This window comes from Drosophila novamexicana, unplaced genomic scaffold (assembly GCF_003285875.2).
Source record: "Drosophila novamexicana strain 15010-1031.04,08,12 unplaced genomic scaffold, DnovRS2.1 tig00000564-arrow-pilon, whole genome shotgun sequence".
NCBI lineage: Eukaryota > Metazoa > Arthropoda > Insecta > Diptera > Drosophilidae > Drosophila > Drosophila novamexicana.
In genome coordinates, this window is record NW_020824810.1 from 253,825 (window position 1) to 271,984 (window position 18,160).

Sequence of the window (18,160 nt, forward strand, 5' to 3'; positions counted from 1 at the left end):
AAGAAGATTTAACTTTATTGTTTGTTACTTATACGCCATGTGGCGCATGAATGAACGGGCCGTAGCATATATGTGGCAGCTTGGCCAGAGCTGTGTGGCAAATACAAACTTGCAGCCTGTGGCATAGAAAACCAAAAAAAAAACAAACACACACATAATCGAAAATCCATTCAAAATATACACATACTAAATGCACTTATTTGTGCAAACACTCGAGACTTGGTGAGCTGAAGATAGTTGAGCTGCTTTGTGAAATGTGCGAGAGAACTATTTAGACTTCAAATGGGCTTATTTTAAGGAATTCTCACTTTGTAGTCTCGCATAGATGTTCTTGTTCTTGGCTCATGCTGCTAGGAAGACACATTTACTTACATTCACTTATTCTACATAAATATGTATATATATAAAAAAGCCTGCGCCATACTTACATGTGATGAATTGGTATTTGTATTGCTTGATGTTGGCATTAACAAAATATTGCCGGAAATCTTTGATCAAATCAACATTTTATAACACACATCGAAGCCGCAAACGTTTTTCATTCGATTTGTGAATTTAACTCAAGCTGCTTTATGTTGATTAGCACAATTAATATAACTATTATGTGTGGTTGTTATTAATTATTTCATATGATTAAAGTAAACAATTAGCCTAGTTCTCGCTTTTCAGGCTTGATTTAATTATATATTTGTTCTTTTGTTTAGCAATACTTGTTTTCTCAATTGTTCTCAATTGAATGAAAGGCAACTCAAACGGACTCGGACACGAAATCTTTGTGATTTTTGGGTCCCTTGGGAATTCTCTGCGGCTGGCAAGTTCGATTGTGGCTTGTATATAAACCTATTTATTATAATGTGGCTATAAACACCTCGATGCGTATTCACTTCAAAGAACAACAAATTGTTGTTGTTGTTGTTTCTTATGCGCTGCGCACTCATGTGTATACAAAATATGTGTGTTTATACACATGTGAATTTGTATAGTTTATATGGTATATGCGATATGTTACGAGTCGCTTGTTTATTTGTACAGAAAGGTTCTTTTATTTTTGTTTTTTTGTGCGAAAGCATTTTGCAGACAATTAATTGTACATTAACTTTAATTAGGTCAATATTTCCTTTTCTTTTCTTTTTTACCAAGCCTTGGTCTAGCTGTGGCCAGCTAATTACAGAAAGGATCCGAAGCAAAGTCGAGCTGAGCACAGCACAAAAATCCGGGCAGACATTTCAGCGATTCCTTTTACTACATAAATCATAGAGCGACTTTTAGCCAAGTTAAGGAACTGCAATTGGCCAACATGTGGCTGCCAATTTGCGGAAAATGTGACAGAAATCGAATTACCAGCGAACCACAGCAGCAATTTCTATTGCCAACTATTCAGACGCCTTAAATGGACATATGTATATATATATATATATCTACATATATATAGAGAGAGAGATTATATGGATGCACATAGAAGCTTAAGCCTTTCAAAATTTAAGTTGCTTTTGTGCTTTTGGGATGGTTTTTGAACAAGAAAACAAACGTTTTCCACAGAAAAAGTGCTCAAATTTGACAAAAATGTTTGAGAAAAGCTTTGAATCGAATTGAATTCTACAGCTCAAGAAGACGTTCATTCAAAGGCGCTGTTAATTAGTAGAGATTTCACTGTTATTATAAATATTCTACTACATATATATATATATATATATGTATCAATAACATATATAGATTTACGCGTATGCAAGAGCTGCCTATGCTCAGAGACTGAGCAACAACGGCAATTTACACTCATAATTTATGTGTGTGCAGAGTGAAGAGCCTACACAAAATTTTGACATACTTCAAGGCGCCGCGCACACGAACACACTCACGCACACGCACACACACAGATACGCGGACAGGGCAAGCGTGTAGGCACACAAATTGAAATTCTGGCAGCGGCAACAGCTTCAACTTGTTGACGACGTCGGAAGCAGCCGCAAGTAGTGGGCGGCGATTGCTGCGAAGGACGCGAAGCAGCAGGCAAAAAAAATCACAAGGCGCTGCTGGATTCAACAATTTGTTGAATGTACATATACAAGCACACACACACACACACGCAAGCACAATTGTATGTGTGTGTGTGTGTGTATTACACGCATATACAAATAAAAGTATGTGTCGGACTTTTTTCGCTTTATGTAAAAACCAAACACACACACACACACACATACAGAGACGTGCACGCTGAGTGCTGGGCAAACGGTTTGCGGCAAGTCTTTTGTATGTGTGCGTGTGCGTGAGCGTGTGTGTGTGCTCACGGAGAGCGAACGTAACGGCAGTCGAAACGACGACAGGCTCCAAAATGTAGCTGCGAAGCCAGCGTTAAGGAGCAAATAAATGGCTCGAAACAAACCAAAAAAAAAAAAAAAAAAAAAAAAACCGAAAAAGATAAAGCAAAGCGCACGCAGACAGTTAACCGTTAGGCAGCGGCAGCAGCAGCAGCAAAAAGTGCCCAAAAACTTGAGTGTCTGTGTGTTCGACTCTAGGCCTGTGCTTTGTTTTATTATTATTATTGTAAATTGTTTTTCAACAAATTGCCTAGGTGTGTTTTCTTTTTGTTTAAGGTACGCGCCGTTGTTGAATTTATCGTTAATATATTGTGTTTCACTTGCACTTTGTTGTTTATGCACATTTATTTATACTTTTTGTATATTTACGTTTTTTTTCCACTAGCTATTTTCTTGTTTTTTGTAGGCTGTTGAATTTTTTATGAAGTCGCAACAACGCACACACTCACAGCTAACTCACACTCACACTCCCACTCGCTCGCGCACTCACTAGAGAGGGGGAACGCGGCGACGGCCCACACAGTTTTCGACTGTCCTATGTCTGTATGCGTGCGTAGTCTGTGCGTATCCGTGTGTGTGTGTGTGTGTGTGTGTTTATTTGTCGTTATACCAGTGTATGTGTGCGAGCGGCCACGCTGCCGACGATGTGAACAGATCCAAATCTCGCCCAACACTGATGGGGATGGCGTCTGGGCGCTGGAGCTGGCTAGAGTAGAGCAGATGCCTGCCTATTGTTAACAGTGCTCTGTTAGCTTAACATGATATGGCCACTCACAGTACTGAATGCGGGCAATAGGTCAGTGTTAACAGTGAGTGCGAAGGCAAGTGTGAGCGCTGCTCTGCCACTGTTACTGTACGCAGGAGCGCACAGGTATCCTGTTAATTTGATAACTGTTGTCGTGAGGCTGTTTCTTTTTCATTATTTTTTCAATCTGGCTAGCCTTAGTCTGTTATTTATACGATGCTGTTGCATGTTTTAGCCCAAGCATCTGGTTTCTATCAAGAACTTTGTTGTGAGCGCTTGCGAAGAACTACTGTGTGCTTGTGTGTGTGTGTGTGTGTGTGTGTGTGCTTGTAGGTGTTTACACGTATAGCCATGTTGGATTGAAATCGTTTTATGGCGCTGCTTCCGTTAGCCAAGCCGAAAAATGTTTACTACAAAGCAACACAACGAGAGCAATGTGCAAAATGGCCTTTGTGTGCATGTGTGTGTGTGTAAGAATGATGTTGTTGTTTTTTCTGTTTTCATTCTTCTTCTGCTTGTTGTTGTTTTTGCCATGTGCTATGATAGTCGGCACTCGTGCATGAGCTAACGGTAATGCGGCCATTTTTTTTCTTTATGCGTATTATTTAAAATAAGCATAAAAACTATATGGAAACTGTCACCACGATATTAAGCTCGAATACAGTAAAAGCTCGCTTGAGCGAACACATTTAGTTAAGCTTAAGTTAGTTTAAAAGTTTGTGAAGATGTAGGATTGTCGATTGTTTAAAAATTTGAACTTTAAGACAAATTTTCGTGTGATATTTTGAACAAGAAAAGTGTTATTTTCTTCCTTAAAAAGAGGGTGCACGGTTTGTTATTAGCCCAAGGTAAGGTCGATTTGCTTGATACAAATTTAAGAATTGGATTGGAAAGTGAAGTCCGTTAGTAGAGCTTTTACTGTACATACATATGTATATGCATAATTTAACAGCTGCAGCACATGCATATGCATATGAATGTAGCTTTGTGTGTGTGGGTGAGCAGGAGCTAGCCTGGCTTCAGATCTCCCAAAAGTCAATTAAGTTAGCCAAAAGCGAAGGCCTAAAAAGCAGCTGAAAGGGAAACGTTCATAAGCTTTGGCCGGGCGACGTAGACGTGAGCAGAAGCAGCAGCAGCAGCACATGTTGTTGCTGCTGTTGTTGTAATTGTAACGAGCCGCGGCGTGCGTAAAACGCACACAACAACAATAACAGCAACAACAACAACAACGACACACTTTGCTAATGGAGCTGTGTGCTTAGGTTGATATTGTTGCCACTGGCACAAAGGGAATACACATGTCCGGGTACACACACACACGTACTAACGCACACACACACACACTCACACACACATACACAATGAGCTGTTGCTGTGAAGCACGCGCCTCTTTGATTAGCCTACTTGGAGGCGCTTTGTTTGGCTCTTCAATTTACATTTAAGTAGACAGCCGCACAAATCTATTGTGTATGCCACGTTTATTTGACGTTCAGCGTTTAGTTCGCAATTGACTGAGACTAGAACTGGGAATTGAATATTTGGCGGGCGGCAAAGGCTGAGCGCAGCCAGCAACCTGCGAGCGTGTCGAGTGCACGGCGTAAACTGTTTGGTTCCCACGCACAATGCGACAACCATAACAGTAGCAGCAGAGGACAACCGTAACAGCAGAAGCAGCGGCAGCAGCAGCGGCAGCAACAGTGAAGAGAGCCTTGACTGTTAGTTAACAGAACGCTAACAGCGCACCAAAGTTGGCCAATAGGTCAGTTACACTGCAGCTGCAGCTGCTTTGCCGCATCGCAGAAAACTCAATGTTAAAAATTAATTTTCATTAACAGACACTGAGAAAAATGTAGCTGCATTGAATAAAGAAAAAGATAACATTGTTCGACTAAAAGATATCCATTATTTAAATGCTAAGCAAGTTTTTTTTTTCAGGATATATATAAAATCGTAAATGAAACTTGAACTGAAAGCAGAAAAGAGATAAATATTCATGAACATTATTTTGATAAGTAAAAATAATTGGGCTCAATTTTATTTGTTGTAATAGTCCTGCAGGGCAACTCTCTGCAAGCAGATTAACAATATTTAAAAAAGATGTCAGGATGGCAGGCTCTGCGTCTATATTCAGGCAGTGCACAATTTATGCATATGAATATAGATTTCAAGCAGAGAGTGTAAAAGCAAATGCTTTTAATTGTAAACAAAGCAAAATTAGAGCATCAATAAATAAAGTTGAATGTTTAATTCAAGGCAAAATGATATTTGTATGGTATTAGTTTAAACTTTGCATATTTCAAATTTGAGCCCATTTTTCTCCTGTAAATATCCCAAAAGATATTTAAATATTTATTAAATACAACTTGCATTTGATTTGCGCAGATGTTGCATAGGATCAAGTTACATTTGTACAGCGAATTATAAAGATAACTAGAGATAAAGCTAAGGCACTTAACGGCGATCGGTTTTGCCGGTGCCTCGTTTGCCGGAATACAAATGCCGCGGCATTTTGGTGCCAATGAAACGATCCGCCTCGCCTTTGAGGCCCAGCCGTGTCACCTTCTTGGCAATGTCGCGCTTGGCCATGATTTGCGCCTTCTTCCGGATGGCAACGTCCTTGATGCCGAGCGTATCGCGCGATGGCGCACGCTTCAGTGGCTGTCCGGTCTTCTTGACAACCGCTGAGGATTCTTTGTCCAGCAGCGGCTGCTTGGGTGTTGTCTTGCTGCCGACGGCCACAACGCCACGGCGTAGATCCATCACGGATTTGGTGAAATTGGCATTCTCGCTGCCGGACATATCGACGCCCAGACCCTCCATGGTCTGCACCAGTTTGCTGACGGAACGATCACGCACCTTGGGCTGCTTGTTGCGCGGAATGATGGGCTTGTTCTTTCTGGATGACAGACGCTTCTCGTCGCGCAGTTCGAAACGTTTGCCGCGTATCTGTTTGGCCATTTCGCGAATCTCTTTGAGCGTCTCGTCCATGGACATGTCGGGCACAGCGTAAACGCCGCCAGATTCTCGCAGACCTTCTTCGCGCTCCAGCTCCTCGAGCTTCTCGAAAATATCCGCATCGATGTAGTCGGCAATGTTGCGACCCTCCCAGAACTCTGGTATCACATCGTAGCGCTCCTCCTCGGCTATTTCCTCGTAGTTCTTCTTCAGATCGAGCGTATAGTCATCGCCCATCTCCTCCTCAATCTCCTTCTCCAGCTTGCGCTTACGTTCAGCCTTGGCGGCGTTCTTCTCGAGGCGCGCCAAGGCCTGCTCGGGTATACATGGAGCTCGAACCTTGTCGTCGCGCGGAGCGGGCATTGCCACATGCAAACGGTTCAGTATGTTATCCACCTTCTTGGTGCGCATCTTTTGGTCCACGCGATAGGAGAGCAGGCGTTCGCAAGCCTCTGTTTTCACCTCCATAACGCCAGTCTCTTGCACTGTGGACATAAACATGACAGGCACCTGTTTATCCTCCTGCAGCTTGGTGATTATGGCTTGTCGCTCCGCGGGCAAATCCTCCACCGATAATATGTCGATTTTATTGATGGCCAGTATGAGTGGCTTGTTTGTGAACAAAGGTTTGATGCTCTCGAACAGCTGTACCTGCTCCTCCAAGGAGTGACCGCACTGCTCCGAAATGTCCATAAAGTACAGGACACAGGCACGCAAATGGGCCAAAGCGGTAATTGCCTGCATTTCAATAACATTACGCTCCTCCAACGGATGATCGAGTATGCCGGGCGTATCAATCACCTGCCAGCGCAAGTATTTATAGTCTGTGTGACCCACATACAGGGATTTTGTGGTAAACGCATACGGCTGCACCTCGACATCGGCACGCGTGATTTTGTTAATGAACGAGGACTTACCCACGTTGGGGAAGCCGCAAATGATAATGGTGCGTGAGTAGGGATCAATAGTAGGCAGACGCGATAAATGCTGACGAACTTGCTCCAGATAAGTCAAATTTGAAGCCTGACGCTTCAAGATTGTGGCCATGCGACCCAAGGCAGCCTTCTTCAGCTGCTTGCAGCGGTACAACGAGTCGCCGTACTTGAGCAGACGCACATAGTCCTTCGCCACACTGCAAAATTTTAATAAGTTATTATTCAGGATGCATATGGTGGAAACTGTCAATTAGCTTACTTGTCCACCAAATGCCTAGCTGTGTTCAACTGACCCAACGCCAGTTTGTAATGGTCCTTGTCGTAAAGCACATTCATCAGATCTGCATAGAATGGATGCACATCATCCAGTTTGGGAAAGTCCTGTATTATCTGCGAGAGACGATCGTGGAAATTCTGTTGCGTGTACTTCACCTTGCGCGTGTAAAAGGCACGAATACGCGAGATTTTGTAGCCCTTGTGAACGACTGTGGGTGTCTTGCGCTGGGTTTTCGACAGCATAATGTCGATAAAGTCCTGGAAAATGGTGTAAAGGATAAATTATTTACATATTGCGCATTTGTAAACATTTGCTGTGAGGTTATGTCGTTGGCACTGGGTGCTCCGACAGACGTAAACAATTTAAAATACTGCTACTGCTGCTTACCTTTGCTGGCGGGACCACCATTATCTTTTTAAAGTTGTACAAACTCATTTTTGTAGTTATTTATTTATTTTCCACGGCAAATTAAAGGAAAATAAATGGGAATCGCTTGCAAAAACACCACGCGGTGTCTGCAACAAATTCCAAAAAGAGCTGATATAGAGTCTAGAGATGGGTTCAAGGCGCGATAGTCAAAAACATCGCCAAATTTCAATGAAATGAAGAAGTCGTGCAAAGGTTGGCAACATGCAAGCTAGTTATCGAATATCTTATCGATGGCCTAACCTTTATCGACGTATTACAGTAATTGGACTCATATTGTTATGAATTTAATAGAATTCACGAAAAGCAAACAATTTGATGTTAATTAAGCAAACGAATTCGTTAAAAAACGTATTATTAAAATATGTTATCCAATTGAGAATAAGTATAAGTGCTGCATTGCGATCTAAACGCCGGAAATAATGCAATGTTGTTTATTTTAGGATCATAGTTAAACAAAAACTTTATGCTTTACATTAAAATAAACAAGAAACTCTAACAAAATGCTGGACCGAGCGAATGGCAAACCCTTCAGATGTGACCAATGCAACTATACGTCCAATCGTTCCTTTGATCTGCGACGTCATCAGCAGCGCCATGCCAGGGTGAAGCCCGTGGAAGGAACTGTATTCAAATGCAACGAATGCTCCTTTGTAACGAAATGGAAGCGCAACATGGGACGCCACATGGAGAAGCATAAAAAGACTGCGGTGGCAGAGGACAGTCAACTAGAGGATGAGACCATAGAGGAGTTTATAGTGGAGGTAATTGAAGCATCCGAAGATCCGGAGATCGAGGAGGAGCAAGCTGCAGCCGATCAAGCCACAGTCACCATGGTTCTGGCTTCGGATAAAATTAACGAGACGCCAAGAGATAAGAAGCTGAAACGCTTCAAGTGCGAACTATGCCGCTATACATCGAATCGCGCCTTTGATTTGCGACGTCACGAGCAGACGCATTTTCGCATAAAGGTGGTCGATGGCATGGCCTACAAATGCTCCGAATGTCATTTCATAACCAAATGGAAGCGTAACATGAGGCGTCACATGCGCAAGCACGAGGATCCCAACGAGGAAGAATTCACAGCAGAAACGAATGAGCCGGAAGCCGAAGAGATTGTTGTGGAGCTCATCGATGCAGAGGCATTAAGCTCCGATTTTGACATGGCATCCGAGACGCAATCCTGCTCCCAGGAGTGGTCCGCACCCGAAGAAATCCAGAGCGAAAAACGCTATAAATGCGACCAATGTGAATATGAATCGAAACGCGGCTACGATTTGCGACGTCACGCGCAGATTCATGCAAAGGCAAAGCCACTGCAGGGCATAGCATATCAGTGTAATGAATGCTCCTTTATCACCAAGTGGAAGCGAAATATGAGGCGGCATATGGAGAAGCACAAACCGAAGCCAATCGAAGCTAATGTTCAGGTGGACGACTTTGTTGTGGAGCTAAAGTCTGTCGAGGGAGATCACACTGAGAAACTAAAGTCCTTGGAATTGGAAGAGGATCCCGGGGTACTGCCATCCTATTGGATAGCGCTCCCAGCAGATGATACAATGTATTTAGATACCGCTTCATAGCAGTTGGTTCCCTTCTAGAAATTCGAGATTAAAGGCTGAATTGAAGCCTTTGCTAACTATAAAAGTACACATGTACATATGTATAAATCTCTTTTTAAAACTATATATAAGAAATTGCAATTATTTACAAATATTTTACTGGTAAACTAATGACAGATTATTGCCAATAAAACAATAAACAAAAAAAACATATTAAAATTACCGACAGATGCTAGAGATAACAACGATAACATTGCGTTATGCAAACATGCAGATGCAGCGAAGTGAGAACACTGTGAAATGTTAACTTCAAGCATGCTACAATGTATGCGCAACTAATTTTACATACACCAAAATTTGGGCTCAAAAATAACCATGTTTTAATAAAACTACTCCTGCAAAACATTTATAAAATAAAATAATGTATGCCCCATTAATTATATAACAGCTATTATTAAGCCATATTAAAAGAAGCTTTAAATGTATCGATATATCGTATACAAAAACTTATCGATGTAAAATACATAAAAGTCGCAGTGACAAAAATCGATACACGGATGTTGATTCATCACTAGTTTCGATGAATTTTTTATATAGACAACCACACGGAATTGTTGCTTAAATTTGTTTTAAATTAACACAAATTGCTACGTCTAAGCACAATACATAAAGGCAGAACACAAATATTTTTATTAAAATGGCCGACGACTGGGGTAAGTGCACGTGGATGCGTCATCAAAAATAAAACGTGGGCGCTGCGCATGTGGCGCTCTTGGCGCCCCCCCCCCCCTAACCCTGCAGCCCCGCCCCCGCTCCGACCGCGCACTTTCGACAAGAAAGGAGACGTGCATCCAACCTTGATATTTATGTATATTTATAGCAAATTTATGTGGCGTATATGTACATATATAATAACCAAAAACATTATGTCTTCTGATCTTGCAGAATCCGCCGCCGACAGTGAAATTGTCATACGTCCGAATGCAACTAACAATATAAACAAATGGGAGGGCGAGGACGACGACGAGGATGTTAAGGTGCGTATAAATTAACACGCAGTTAGCATATTGTTAACAAAGCAACCCAATTGTTGCTGTTGTAGTTGTTGTTGATCTACTTTTGTTGGCAGGCGAAACGAGAGTTGTGCTCGTGACACGAGTGCGCACGACGTGTTCGTGGCAAAAAGTATGATTTCATCAGCTCAACACGAAATCTTTCAATATTGCATTAGATCAACATATTTAATTGCGATACAAATTTAGTTAATATATGAATTAAAGAAGTTAATGAACACAACAATTCACAACCCAAGTCAGTAATTATTTTAAGTTTGTGTATTTTCGACTTGTTATTCGTGTTTAAAACAAATTCAACACGCTTCCATCTCTTGCCTAAACTAGTTTTTTTTTATTTGGGGTCTTTTGCTTTTGTTAAACAATTTTCACTTTCGCTTTGCCGTACACGTGGTCACTTTGTTATTGCACTTTTATACGCTAAAGCAACTAATACTAAAATAATTTTCAATATTTAGGAAAGCTGGGAGGATGAGGAGGAGAAGAAAGATGAGGAGAAGCCCACGAAAACAGAAGCGCCAGTTAAAACTAAACCCAACAAGGCGCTGAAAGCGAAATTGGAGGAACAAGAGGTTTGACCTCGCCATTATTTGTTTATATAAATGAATCTATTTCAACAAAATTACTTAGCGCCTAAACGAGGAGGAGGAACAGAAGCGTCTGGCCAACATGACAGCCGAGGAGAAGTTAGCGGAAAAGCTGCGCTTGCAAAAAATTCAAGAGGAATCGGATCTTAAGAGTGCCCTAGACACATTCGGTGTAACGAGTATAGGCGGCGGCCTCGACGCCTTCAATCCGCAGAGTAAAGAGGAGTTCAAGGAATTCGGTGCCACACTTAGCTGGAAGGTAGCACAGTACCGGGAATCCATACATTTTCCAGAATTTATAGAGGATCTGGTGCGCAGTTTATGCGTAAACTGTGAGTGATAATTGCGAACACACAAATATATATATTTATACCTATACTGATAATAATTGTGATTTCCCCATCAAGTGAGCGCCGCTGACATTAAGAAGGTCAAAATGAGCGTGGAGAGCTTGCATTCGGAAAAACAGAAAATGGAAAAAGCAAATGCCAAGAAGTCAGCTGCCAAGGCCAAGGGAAAAGTTTCGCTGCGCAAAGAAAGCGATGTAGGTCAATTTTGCATCGATTGGCTTCATTCATTAATTATGTATACATCTTTATAGGATATTGATGACTATCAAAAGTATGGAAATGATTTTACCGATGATTACGATGACTTCATGTGAATAATAGGATCAATAGATAAACGCATATAACTAATTATTGAATATATATATATATATATATAAAGTTGCTTGTTGATGTCGAAGGGAGTTCTTCTTGTTAAAGAAAATTGCGCTGGAATTTAAATCCTTTTTTGTTGATTTTGAGAATGCTGTTCAAAGGCGCCATATTAATATACATATATGTACATTTAAGTGTAAGCATATATATATATTTGTATGATAGCACAGACACACACCATTATACATACAGACATAAATGCATGTAAAAATTATAAATATATATACATATATATTTAATAGAACAACTAAAGTCAAGTCAAGCAAGCAATCAAGAAACCTCAACGAACATTTTTCAGATTAAAAAAAAACACAATAAATTAGGTACATGAATGGCTTCTTGTAAATTCACTTTTGTATAATATTATAAAGCGATATTAAATTGTAAAACAAGCTCAAGTTGGGATTTTTTAGCTTTTTTTTTTTGCTTTTCAAGCTTAAACTGTTTTTAAATAATCGTTATCGACTCGTCAAAAGCGAAATTGATCGAATGAACGCTGCAGTCGATAATATTCAGCTTGTGACGTCATAAACTCATGTGCGTCAAACTAGCGGCGTTGAAACTATAGACTATAGCGGTGAAACTATAGACTTCAATCGTGTATATGCGGTTTTCGGGGCCATTATCCCTAAATTAAGATATTTAAAGAATGGTGAAAACCTAACTTTTCAACCCCTTTGTTTACCCATATTATAAATTAAAATTCAAAAATAAATGAATGCAGATAGTAAATAATTTAATTTTTTGCAATTCTGCATTTAAATTTTTTGGTTTCGTGCTTAAAAACATAAATAAATGCATTTGAAAGTGACCGATAGTTTTCCGATAACAAGTACCAAAATTCGACGCTAAGTCACCGCCGCTAATTTGACGCACGTCGTATAAATGCATTTGAAAGTGATCGATACTTTTCCGATAACAAGTAACAAAATTCGACGCTAAGTCACCGCCACTAATTTGACGCACATTGAGAATTTAATGCATGAGATGTATTAAAATGCAGATGTGGATGCCTCTACTTAAAACGCATTTGTGGATATCGATTATTTGTGTACGAAAATTGATAGAGCTTAGAGCTTCGATTTCGTGCTGTCATTGTTTTGGTTTATTGTTACGATTTTAACAAAAGTTTTAGGTTTCGTGTCCCTGTGAAATATGTTTCAATTTGATTTGTAATCTGTCTTTAAACATTATCTACAGTCATTAACAAAATGGAGCCAACAACCTCCAGATCTGCCGTCGAGTCGCTAAACTCCGACTTCTTTTACGGCTGGGATCTATTATACAAAACTGTAGATGGCATTATTGATAAGAAGGCAGATGTTCTGATGGTGCTTGCTCATTTTTTGCTGACCAAGCACTACAAATTCCGCTGCGTTGGTATTGGAGATGACGTGAGTATGTACAATATATATATTGAACTTAAATTCAATACATATTATTGCTCGCAGAAAACTTTGCCCGAAGACGAGGTGGGTAGCGAATTGCTGCCGGATCATTGGAATGGCGACAGTAGCAAGTACTCACTGCGATATGTCCATAATAAAGTGCTTTATTTGCTGCTCGGCCATATTACGGAAGATGCTCTGATTGTCAATCTGTTAGATATTAATACCAAGAATGTCTCCAATATTTGCATCACGCCCGAATCCCTGGTTGCCGAGGTAAAGGGTGGCATTACAAAAATCATGCCAACTGCAACGGATATTGTTGAACGCTTTCGCAAGGAGCTTTGTGATCCGGTAAGTCGGAGTCCCCCCAACAAATCAAAGTTAAATGTGGGAGTCCATTTTGATTGAAATATATATATTTTTTAGGTATTTACTGGAAACTCACGCGAGGCAACTACACAGACACAAGCAAGCCAGCAGACACCGGCAAACATAACTGATCCCTTGCGCATTGGTGAACCTAGACGTCCGGGGTAAGCTATAAAGCTAACATTTTCTTATTAGGTATCTAATTTTTATTTTTTTTTTTTGCTTCTAACATTAAATTGTAGTTCGTTCATGCCGCACGGCTTTGAGCCGCGGCCATTTGGTTTCCCTGACATTGGTCGTGGGGATTTGGATCCGCTGGGTCGGGGCTCAGGTAATCTATTTGCGTTTCCGGCCAATCCAGGCTTGGCGCGCTTTGATCCGTTTAACCCATTAAATCCGCGTAATCCGGGTACAATGGGTCCAAGCCCAGATCATATGCATCCACCAAACTGGAATCCCGATTACTATATGTGAAATACGCACAGAGCCGACATATGGATATGGTCTGCTTATAAAATCAATAGTTTAAATGCATTACAAAGTTTTTTCAATTGGAGTCTGAAAACCCAAATACAATTATAAATTGGACAGAAGAAATGCTCGTTATATGGTTTTTATTTGAACTAAAATATAATTTTTATTGTTGCTCATATACAATACAGAATACATATTACATATTACGATAAGAACAGACAAATCAGCCTAAACATTTATTTTCAAAATGTATTGATTTTAACGTAATACAATGTATGTGACAATACAAAACATAAACTAGTCTTGTGAATTTTGGCTGCGAATCGGTGCAACAAAGTGAAACGCATTTAAATTTACACAAAAACAAACATAACTAAAAACTATGCAATGTAATGGCGTGTTATTGCGCAAAAAAGTCAATTTTCGGATATATATATATATATATATTTCATATGTATATATATATGCGTATATATAAAGTTGCCAGTGCGCTGTCGTAATCTCAATAATAGAACAAAATCAATTATGCGCAGCTATTAAAAGTAGAATATATTATTTTTACATATATGCATAATGGATTTTGTGTGGAATACATTTAAGTCTAACCTAAGATTATTATTTTTTCTTTTTATCATAATATTTTGCTAAATTAATTACTTAATGAACTTTGGAAAAAGTTCGCGTTTTTCTGACTTAAATTATTGCTGCACTTGAATAATTTCTGTTTTAGTTGATACAAAAAAAAAAAAACCAAATCATGTTTTGTGCCTTGGCGCTTGGTTTTATATAGTGCGATTGTGTGAAGCATTTGATATCGTTCTGTCTGTATCCTTCACCTCATATTTCTCTCAGTCCCATTCCCCAATAAACATGCGTGGCGTGGGCACATAGCCGCGAGTTGGCAGCGGTAAATGGCGTCCATAGATGTGATTGTAAGGTGATTCGACAAGCTCCGAATCTACAAGAAGCGCAACAAAGTGACATTAGCAAATATATACTAATTTTTATATATAGATATATTTATGTAAAGCTATATATATATATAATGGTAAGATGTTTGGTGTATGTACAATGTTAACGGTAAAGGTAAACTGTTTGCCGTCCAGGGTCCAAGTTAAAGTGGAGTTAGTACAAAAAATCGGTACAGGTTTTAGCTATAGCCGGGTATATAAGGTGCTACCAATAAAAAAAATATATAACCATAGGCAATTTCGCATTTATATATATACACAGCGCATATCCAGATCGAACCCAATTTAATGCTGTAAAATAACCTCGTTTCGGCAAAGGGAGCGAAAAATTGAATTAGTTCCATTTTCAATAGTCAAGTATTTGGATTTTCTTCAGACTGAGGCTGCGCGGCTTGCGCGGCTTCAGGTAGCCATAAATGGATTCCATGTCGCTGATGTCAAGCCGGCTGGCAGTCCGCCCAGTTCTTTGTGCTGGCGGTGCATTGTTTGTGTTTGTTGCTGCTGCTGTTGCTGCTGCTTTTGTTGTTGTTGTGGCTGTTGCTGTTGCTGCTGCTGTTGGTGGTGGCTGCTTTGATGTTGCTGTTGCAGTCACAGTTGCTGCTGTTGCTGTGGTTAAGCTCTTTGTTGCTGCTGTGCCTGTTGTTATACTTTTGTTTTTACTATTGAAATTATTTTTGTTGTTTTTCAAGATGTCATCATTGTTGTTGCTGCTGTTCGTTAGCTGTCGCTTGTTGTTGCTGTTGCTGCTAGTATCGTCATATGGTTTTTTGTCAGCTTTTTGCAAATGTGTCGCCAACGTCGGCTGACGTTTGCCCCGCCAACTTGGCGCTGGCAGCTTGGGCTTATTATAATATTGTGCACGCCTGCCGCTGGCCTGAAACTTGCCGTAGCCAATGTCCGAGTCCATGGAGTTGGGCACACGCTCATAAATGTTAACCACCGATGGCGCTTTGGCCACTATGCGCCGGCGTCCACCGTACATGTACAGTGAACCCTCCTCGTTGGGCTGCTCGAAGAAGCTCTCCGTGGACTGTGATTTTTGCCGTGCCGCGAGCAGCGCCGGCGCCGCCAGCTGACGCAGCTGTGCCCGATCCACACACATGTCCGTCTCCTCGTTGCTGTGCACCGCACGCGGTCGCTGCACGTGTCGCAGCTGGCGCTGTGGGTAGCCGCTCGCTGTGGTCTTGTCCATGTCGTCAAAGTCCAGTTCGAAGTCATCGTAGTCGTTGCTGTCCTCGTAGCGCTCGTCTGTGGTCATTGTGTTGGGCTCGTCCTCCTGCACCTGCTCCAGCACCGAGATGTCGCTCTCGCTACACCACTTGGACACGCCCACGTGCCTGTCCAGCAGCCCGCCGCTCAGCCGCTGATGGCGACGCAACTGCTGCTGGCTGAGACTGCGCTGCGGCCGCGGTGCTGGCACCTGGCCACAGAGCGGCGCCAGCGCATAGCAGCTGACACAATTGCAGGCATTTTCGGCCGGCAGCAGAGTGCGCCGCATCGACGGGCGCCTAGCGCCCTGACGCACCGCCACCTCCTCCAGATCATCATAGTATTGCCCAGTTGGATAATAGCTCGCCAGCGGCTGATGCTGCCGATGGCAATGGCGATGCTGGTGTCGATGGTGCACATGACCATGTGCTGGGTGTGGGTGTGGGTGTAGGTGCGAGTGCGGGTGCGGCTGCAGGTGATGTTGTTGTTGTTGTTGTTGTTTATTGCTACGTGCTTTTTGGTGCGGATGCTGGTGGTGCTGTTGGTGTTTGACTGTCGGCGCCAGAGCGCTGCTTTGTGTCTTGCTAGTTGCAGTTGCAGTTGTTGTTGCTGTTAGGTCCGTTGGCAGTGATTGTGGTTGTTGTTGTTGTTGTTGTTGCATTTGCAATGCGTGCGTATTGTGTTGTTGCAGTTGATGTGGTGCTAGCTGTGCTTGATAGCCGCCCATTTTATTATAAATACCTATGCCACTCTCATAGCTGCGCGTCTGCCAGATCTGGTGCGGATGATGGCCCGCCGGCTGATGATGCACGGCATGCGCTGCAGCCGCTGCTGCCGCGGCCATCAACTGTTGCTGCTGTTGCTGCTGTATGTGCTGCGCATGTGGATGCATGCCGGCCAAATGGTTGTGTATCATCGAGGTCTTCTTCTGGCTGAGCGTGCTCATGCCGTTGCTGCTGCCGTTGCCGTTCATGTTACTGATGATGTTGTTGCCATTGCCGTCGCGTTGATCCTTGGCGCTGGACTTGGAGGACTTGACAAAGTTGGGCACGCGTGCACGCAAGCCACAGTAATAAGGATCATCTAAAATAATATTGCGAACTTGTGTTTATTTCTGCTTCCATATGCCAAGAGGGTTAAGTGTTTTACCATATTTCTTGTTGTCCTTGCCTTTGTCGGACTTGCCGCGCGATAATTTGATTCTGGTCTCCAAATCAATGTCATCGTAGTCCGGCTGTTTGGGAAAAAGAGGTTTTTTTATATTTCAGTTTGTAATTTCAGCTTCTTATCAATAAGAATATATAAAAACGAGCTGGAAATAATGTTTTCTTATGTCTTCTCAGCCTAAAATGTTAATTATAGTTATTAGCAAATAACAATTGCTGTGTATAGTTTGCTAAATTGTTGAATTTGGCACACACACACATACACAACAAGGCATTCATTTTAAAATATTTAGCTGAAAATGTAAATGCAAAAAAAACCCGAAAAAAACAAAAGACTTAGGCAAGAAACGCGCTGGCTACACTTTGCGCAAGGTGCGCCAGCAAAGGCGCTGCACACGTCGTATACATATATATATATATATATAAATAAGTGTGTTTGTCTGTATGGGTGCGCTTACAGTTAGCCATAACTGTGCAGACAGTGGCCCATAGCATTAGCCATCGGTCGTTGGGCCCATTGGCAACATTCCGTGCATATTAATTACACGCGATTCGTTTGCAGTTATTTGTTATTGTTGTTGTTGTTTTTGTTGCTGAAATTCGAATATTATTGAATGCAAGCCAAATGCTTGGTGAAGCTCAACGTTGCGACGGTCGAAAAGCGAAATCGTCGCCGCAGCAAGTGGCCTGGTATTTTTAGCTACTTTGTGTCTGTGCTGACAGAACTCGACGAGAGTTCAAAACCAGAGCCCGAGCCCGAGCCAGAGCCCGAGCCCGAGCCCGAGCCCGAGCCAGAGCCAGAGCCAGAGCCAGAGCCAGAGTGTGAGTCTGAGCCAGGGGCAGAGCCCGAGCCAGCGGCAAAGCTGTAAACCATTTTGCAAGTGCTCGCGTTGCGCACGTAGCCAAGCATAGCCAGGCCGTCCGTTACGATGTTATTGCTGCTGGACTAGTTGCCACACTTCTTGCCCATAAATATATATATA

At 41.8% G+C, this 18,160-nt stretch overlaps 5 protein-coding genes across 5 annotated transcripts in view; 3 read left to right on the forward strand and 2 right to left on the reverse strand.

Annotated features, from left to right (window-relative positions):
- Window positions 1-5,371: 5,371 nt before the first annotated feature.
- LOC115762180 (nucleolar GTP-binding protein 1) lies at window positions 5,372-7,746 on the reverse strand. Its single transcript, XM_030704301.1, has 3 exons — window positions 7,615-7,746; window positions 7,210-7,484; window positions 5,372-7,147 (listed from the first exon to the last, which is right to left on the reverse strand). The coding sequence occupies exons 1-3, from the start codon at window positions 7,660-7,662 to the stop codon at window positions 5,512-5,514; spliced, it is 1,959 nt and encodes a 652-aa protein (XP_030560161.1). The 5' UTR covers window positions 7,663-7,746; the 3' UTR covers window positions 5,372-5,511.
- Window positions 7,747-7,929: 183 nt separating this feature from the next.
- Window positions 7,930-9,379, forward strand: LOC115762210 (zinc finger protein 28-like). The gene is made up of 2 exons (XM_030704336.1): window positions 7,930-8,038; window positions 8,097-9,379. The coding sequence occupies exon 2, from the start codon at window positions 8,157-8,159 to the stop codon at window positions 9,234-9,236; it is 1,080 nt and encodes a 359-aa protein (XP_030560196.1). The 5' UTR covers window positions 7,930-8,038; window positions 8,097-8,156; the 3' UTR covers window positions 9,237-9,379.
- Window positions 9,380-9,792: 413 nt separating this feature from the next.
- LOC115762119 (eukaryotic translation initiation factor 3 subunit J) lies at window positions 9,793-11,771 on the forward strand. Its single transcript, XM_030704224.1, has 6 exons — window positions 9,793-9,928; window positions 10,161-10,252; window positions 10,747-10,860; window positions 10,919-11,207; window positions 11,283-11,419; window positions 11,477-11,771. Exons 1-6 carry the CDS (start codon window positions 9,913-9,915, stop codon window positions 11,537-11,539), a joined length of 711 nt encoding a protein of 236 aa, XP_030560084.1. The 5' UTR covers window positions 9,793-9,912; the 3' UTR covers window positions 11,540-11,771.
- Window positions 11,772-12,580: 809 nt separating this feature from the next.
- On the forward strand, window positions 12,581-14,025 carry LOC115762299 (proteasome inhibitor PI31 subunit). Its single transcript, XM_030704466.1, has 5 exons — window positions 12,581-12,648; window positions 12,798-12,991; window positions 13,049-13,339; window positions 13,415-13,521; window positions 13,600-14,025. Exons 2-5 carry the CDS (start codon window positions 12,809-12,811, stop codon window positions 13,829-13,831), a joined length of 813 nt encoding a protein of 270 aa, XP_030560326.1. The 5' UTR covers window positions 12,581-12,648; window positions 12,798-12,808; the 3' UTR covers window positions 13,832-14,025.
- Window positions 14,026-14,719: 694 nt separating this feature from the next.
- LOC115762306 overlaps window positions 14,720-18,160 on the reverse strand; it is a 34,241-nt gene continuing 30,800 nt past the window's right edge. Inside the window, exons 8-11 of the mRNA XM_030704472.1 lie at window positions 17,161-17,245; window positions 16,582-17,094; window positions 15,452-16,524; window positions 14,720-15,310 (exon numbers count right to left, since the gene is read on the reverse strand). Coding sequence (XP_030560332.1) covers window positions 15,149-15,310; window positions 15,452-16,524; window positions 16,582-17,094; window positions 17,161-17,245 — 1,833 coding nt within the window. The 3' untranslated portion in view covers window positions 14,720-15,148. The remainder of the gene's footprint in view (window positions 15,311-15,451; window positions 16,525-16,581; window positions 17,095-17,160; window positions 17,246-18,160) is intronic.